The sequence below is a fragment of the Xenopus laevis genome, chromosome 3S (genome assembly GCF_017654675.1).
Source record: "Xenopus laevis strain J_2021 chromosome 3S, Xenopus_laevis_v10.1, whole genome shotgun sequence".
Taxonomy (NCBI): Eukaryota; Metazoa; Chordata; class Amphibia; order Anura; family Pipidae; genus Xenopus; species Xenopus laevis.
Window position 1 is genome coordinate 116,012,829 of NC_054376.1, and position 6,170 is coordinate 116,018,998.

Here is a 6,170-nt window from a genome sequence, read left to right on the forward strand (position 1 = left end):
ATATTCATATGGCAAAAAGGAATCTGATCGCATGTGCCTTCAGTCTAGGGTTGGTTTGCGGCTAGCGTGTCTCGTCAGGTTTTGTCTGCCTGTTGAGTAAGGATGCCGGATAGTGTAGTACAGCTAACAGAAGGGTAATTAAGAGCTGGTAATGCGCTTACCTCGAGTACGTGTAAAAATGGCTTAATAGACCGCTATCTGGATCGCTGTCCTGGATCGCAATTGGATCGATCTCTGCGTGACACTTGCTGGGGTTTAGATCTGGTCGCGGTCCGGTATTCAAAAAACACTGCCAGTTTTGAATACCGGACCGCGACCAGATCTAAACCCCAGCAAGTGTCACGCAGAGATCGATCCAATTGCGATCCAGGACAGCGATCCAGATAGCGGTCTATTAAGCCATTTTTACACGTACTCGAGGTAAGCGCATTACCAGCTCTTAATTACCCTTCTGTTAGCTGTACTACACTATCCGGCATCCTTACTCAACAGGCAGACAAAACCTGACGAGACACGCTAGCCGCAAACCAACCCTAGACTGAAGGCACATGCGATCAGATTCCTTTTTGCCATATGAATATACCACGAATGTGAGTAGGTCCGACTATTCAATATCTGCCAAAGTGCACAGAGGATATTACGCCAGATAGGCTCTGTTTTTTCCTTCCTCTATAGGTATCCCCAGCGCACCTTTCATCCCCCCCTGTTTCTCTACAAAATAATCATTGTTGTAATGTTAGCAGCCATAAAGCAGTGGTTGTTGCACTTCAATTCAAGTCCCCAATTAGGGGCTAAACCTTTAGCCCGAAACCCAGTTCCAAGTATAGGAAAATATTGGCGCATCGACCATAGTTGTACGAATATTAAGGGCAGAAAATAAGAATTTACCTTAAATTTCACCCGAACGGCTCTTACACGTGGGCCTTTTTTGTGTCCCCGAGACGGATTCGAGCCCATGTAAATGCGTCAGTGAATCAATGCCATTATATTCTGCCTTTGTCATGTGTTCAGATTTGTGTTGTTTTAAAACACAACAATGCGGCAGTTATTTTAGATTGACGTGGGTTCATAACGCAAGGCAGTAGAAACGTGTGTTGGACACAAATACGCACTTATATGCATTTAAAATAATACAAATAAGCACAATATCTGCGTTTCACACTCATCGTGCAATTTTAGGCGCACAAGAAAACCCCGCCAGTGTATAAGAGCTGCTGTAACTGACCTTCAAGCTGTGCTTTCAGGGGAGCAGTTTGTCTAACTAGCTTTTCGAATGAACCCCCACTACCACCGCTCCAAGCACTCCCTCAAGAGCTTGTCTGAGTTTGCCAACCACTGCTTTAAAGGGGTAATTCGCCTTTAAGTTAACCTTTAGTATGTTATAATATGGCTAATTCTAAGCAACTTTTCATCGGTTTTCATTATTTATTTGTTATAGTTTTATAGATATTTGCCTTTTTCTTCTAACTTTTTGCAGCTTTCAAATGGGCGTCGCTGACCCCCATCTAAAAAGCAAATTCTCTGTAAGGCCCAACTAAAAACAAAGTCTCTGCTACTTTTTATTACTCATCTTTCTATTCAGACCTCTCCTATTCATATTCCAGTCTCTTATTCAAACCATTGCACGGTTGCTAGGGGAATTTGGACCCTAGCTACCAGATTGCTTAAAATGCAAAATGGAGAGCTGCTGAATAAAAAAGCCAAATAACTCAAAAGCCACAAATAATAAAAAATGAAAACCAATTGCAAATGATCTCATAATATCTCTCTCTGCGTCATACTAAAAGTTATCTTAAAGGTGAACAACCCCTTTAAGGCACAGCGCTCTGCATTGTTGCTGTAACCCCTCGTCTGAAAAAGACCATTACAGATAATAGATTCCACACCTTTTAAAGGACAGGTTTATCCCATATACACACATATATATCTATCTATATAGATATATATATATATAGATATATATACACACACACAACTACAAGAGGTCCTCTGCGCTCAACCCATTATCAGTATATTTAAGACATTTTGTGCATACTGCTACTGAAAAATGCCTTACCCTTTAAACAAAACAGGGATTTGTTTGTCCATATATTGCAAATTATTTAAGCTGGCCAACTACAGTAAAACCCCCATTTTACGTTTTTCAGGGGACCAGAAAAAAATGGTGTATATACCAGGAAAATGCAAAATCAGGTAAATGTATTAAGCATAATATATAGGTGGGACCACAAAACAACAATGTAAAATGAGGGGAAACAAAATCAGGGGATGTAAAAGGTGGGTTCTAAGTTATCCCATATCCGGCCAGTCCTACACTCAAATTGCATCTGATTCATTAAGAATTCTATTGCTTCATTATACATTTTACACAGGGATCACCTGACTATAGCTGGGAGGGGGTGGGAGCTACAACATGGAGCTGGTCACTGCTCCTGTATAACTATAACAAACAAGGGAAAGTTTGCTCACTACTGATTTTTAAAAACCATTAAGCAGGGGTGCAATGATATCTATCTATATATATATATCTATATAAATATCTATATATAAATATATCTATATATAAATATATCTATCTATATATATTTATATATTATACACAAAAGCCATGAATATCTTGTAAATTATATCCTTATAAATGGTGAGTCCTGATGTCATCAGTTATAAACTGAGTTCTGATGTCATTTCTGTCACATGACTCACTGAAACTTGTGTATTATAATAAATAAAGTACCCCTTGTAGGAAAATGTGAGGATATTAGAAGTAACCTTGAAGTTCCATGACCTGTATAAAAACACTCAGCCTTTGGCCTCTTGCATTTACATGGTCATGAAACTCCTCAGTAACTTATAATATCCTTATATTTTACAATAGGGGGTACTTTATTCACTATATATATACATATATATACACAGTGGCAGAATATAACACATTTACGGAACAAGACATGCTGAAAAAATAAACACAAACTGGTTGGGGTAAAAATCACAAAAATCTGCGACCGTCATTTGAATTTTTTTTTTTAATAAGTTGATTCATGTTCACATAAGTTTCACTGACCGTTTGTACTTTTTTCAGGTCCAGATGCAATGCATTTTTGTAAAAAAAAAAAAGAGCAGTTGTATTTTGTTTACCTTGCATGAATTAACCTAATGTACCTTTGAACTCTACAAACCTCTGCATAACATTTAGACAAAGCTCAGACATAACAGCATGCCTAGCCCTCGCAATATGTACACGTCTCTAATATCACAGGTATATAAGGTGTCAATTAGGACTAACAACCTTCCCCATGTAAGGGCAGAACTCCACCGGCGATTTTACTTGCGATACCTTCCGTTCCGACTCAATGAGACTATTTGCAGGCATCACGATGGATCTAATGTAAGTAATACAAATGTTGCGCGTAGAAGCTGATTGTATCCGACACAACTGTCGGATGCGAACGCTGCACGTAACATCTTCATCCGACAGTCGCGTCGTATGCAATCAGATTCTACATTTGTATTACTTACATTTGATTCGGCGTTATCTGATGTGACGCCTGCGATTAATCTCATCGCATTGGAAGGTATCACAGGTAAAATCGCCCGTGGAGTTCAACCCTAAGGGCAGAGACACACGGTCAGATTCGGGGAGATTAGTCGCCCAGCGACAAATCTCCTCTTCTTCTGGCGACTAATTAACCGAACTGCCTCCCACCGACTAGAATGTAAATCACCGACGGGATGGCACTCCGAGCGCTTCATTTCCGAAGTTGCCTCATGAGAAAACGAAGCGTTCCGAGTGCCATCCCGTCGGTGATTTACATTCTAGCCGGCGGGAGGCAGTTCGCGGAGATTAGTCGTCCAGCGACAAATCTCCTCTACCTCGGGGCGACTAATTTCCCCTGAACTGCCTTCCAGAATGTAAATCACCGGTGGGGTGGCACTCGGAACGCTTCATTTTCCAAAGTTGCCTCATAAGAAAACTTTGGAAAACTAAGTGCCATCCCGTCGGTGATTTACATTCTAACTGGTGGGAAGGCAGTTTGGGGAGATTAGTCGTTCAGCGACAAATCTCCAACTTCGGGGCGACTAATTCCCCCGAACTGCTTTCCAGAATGTAAATCACCGGCGGGGTGGCACTCGGAACACCATTTTCCGAAAACTTCGGGCGACTCAAGAGTGCCATGCCGTCGGTGATTTACATTCTAACTGGCGGGAAGTCAGTTCGGGGGCATTAATCTTCCCGAATCTGATCGTTTGCCTCTGCCCTAAAGGTCTGGAGATTTTGGTAACAACAAAAGAGAGAACAAAACAAAGAAAACTAAAAATATTTCTACGCGTTCCTCTAAAATATCTCTGTGCTAAATTCAAACGTTAACTCACATGAAAAAGGACCCCCCTTTTTTTTTGTCGGTTTTCGCGGGAGTTTTTAATATACTTCGGCAATCGTATCATCCGATCCGTTTTTTTGTTTTTAATGATAGCGGGCGTACAAAAGTTCTCGGTTAATTAGGGAAATAAACACTCGTTTGTTTTTTTTTTTTTTTTTTTTACATTTTAATCAAGTAGGAAACACAGTTCATATATAATGTTATTACTTTTCTCTCTCTCTCTCTGTTTTGTTTTTTTTTTTAGCAGCTGCTTACTGTTTATACGGTGGGTGAGTGGACAACATCCAGCGATGATGGGGGGGGAGGAAGGGGAGGAGACAAGTCACAAACTGTCAGTTTTTGTGGAGGATCGGCGGTGGGCGGTGCTCCCTCTGAGTTAAACAGTTTATTATTATTATTATTATTATTATATATATTTTTTCTCTTTTTGCAAGTTCATAAAGGAGGAAGGAAGGAGGAGGAGGAGGGATTGTGGGGAATGAAGGGCCGGTTATCAATCGTCCTCCCCGTCGTCCCCCTCTTGTTGTTGCTGTGGTTGCTCCGAGGCTCGCTTGTCCCGCTGTTTCTCTTGGATCTTCTTCATCTCGTCGGAGTATTTGCAGAACGTGTGGCCGAATTTGCCCCAGACTTTGAAGGGGACGGTGATAGAGTTGCGGTAGGTGGGTTTGACTTCGCTCACCCTCATGAACACCCCGTACTTGTTGGAGCCCACGTCAAAAAAAAAGCGCTTGTTGTCCACAGTCAATGAAGTGCCCTCGGGTAATTCCGCCGGTTCCTCGTCCACTCCGTAATCGTCGATGAGTTTGGCGAGAGCGTCGCGGAATTCAATGAGTCCCTGCGCCGGGAGAGCGATGGTTTGACCCTGGGTCGATCCCAAGCCGGGCCCGCGGTTGACGGTCTGGCGAATCCTCAGGAATCGGCCCCGCTGGTTCTCTTTGAGATCCATGTAGTATTTACGGTTCTCTCGGACTAAAAATTCACTCTTTAGCGCCCGCCTGGGCTCGTCCTGCGCCACGTCCGGGTTGCTGGGTCCCAACTGGGCGTAATGCTCGATGAAATCTCCCAGGTAGTCGCGGAATTCCACGGCCACGGACATGGACAGCGTCAGGCGACTCTTGTTGCCGCCGGCCCCGACCTCCGCTATCTTCAGGAAGCGGCCCTTAGCGTTCTGCTTTACGTCCAGATAGAAGCGCTTGTTCTGGATGTCGACGCGCTTAGACGCCAGTTCTTGCGTTTCGTGCTGAAGGACTGAGCCGCCTGCTCCTGACGCCGGGTGTAGCGAACTAGCGCCGGAACTCATTGCCGCTCCGCCTTGCTCGCTTCCACTGTCTCTATCCGCCATGATACAGGCTCTACCTTCTTCCCTTCTGCCTACTACTCCCACAGACATCCACACAGGCGCTCTCGCGAGATCTCCACCGAGCCCTGAAGCAAATCACGTCCTGTGTAAAATAACTGAGCAGTTGGACAGTGGAACTAGGGTCCCCCACTCCCTCAAAAGTATCTGCATTTGTTTCTGTTCAGACAATAAAGTCACTTTGCCTTATACTTATACCTGCTGCCAGTTGGTCTCTTTCTTTTCCCTTCAGTATCACCTCACACGTAGGGCAGTAAGAAAAGAAATTCGGATGCACACCTGTTACTTGCAATTGGGTCCAAACGGTGATTTATTTGAAGCCCAAAATAAACATCACAAAGGGGCAACGTTTCGGACCCCTCCGGGTCCTTTATGAAGCCACACAAGTTCGTGCTCACACGTAGGGCAGGACTTGACGATGCGAGAGGAGCCGA

The 6,170-nt window shown here is 43.5% G+C and overlaps 1 protein-coding gene across 1 annotated transcript; it reads right to left on the reverse strand.

The window, feature by feature from the left end:
• Positions 1-4,529: 4,529 nt before the first annotated feature.
• On the reverse strand, positions 4,530-5,754 carry pura.L (purine-rich element binding protein A L homeolog). The gene is given in 1 exon segment (NM_001093440.1): positions 4,530-5,754. A coding segment is annotated over 1 exon segment (849 nt). The 5' UTR covers positions 5,722-5,754; the 3' UTR covers positions 4,530-4,872.
• Positions 5,755-6,170: the final 416 nt, after the last annotated feature.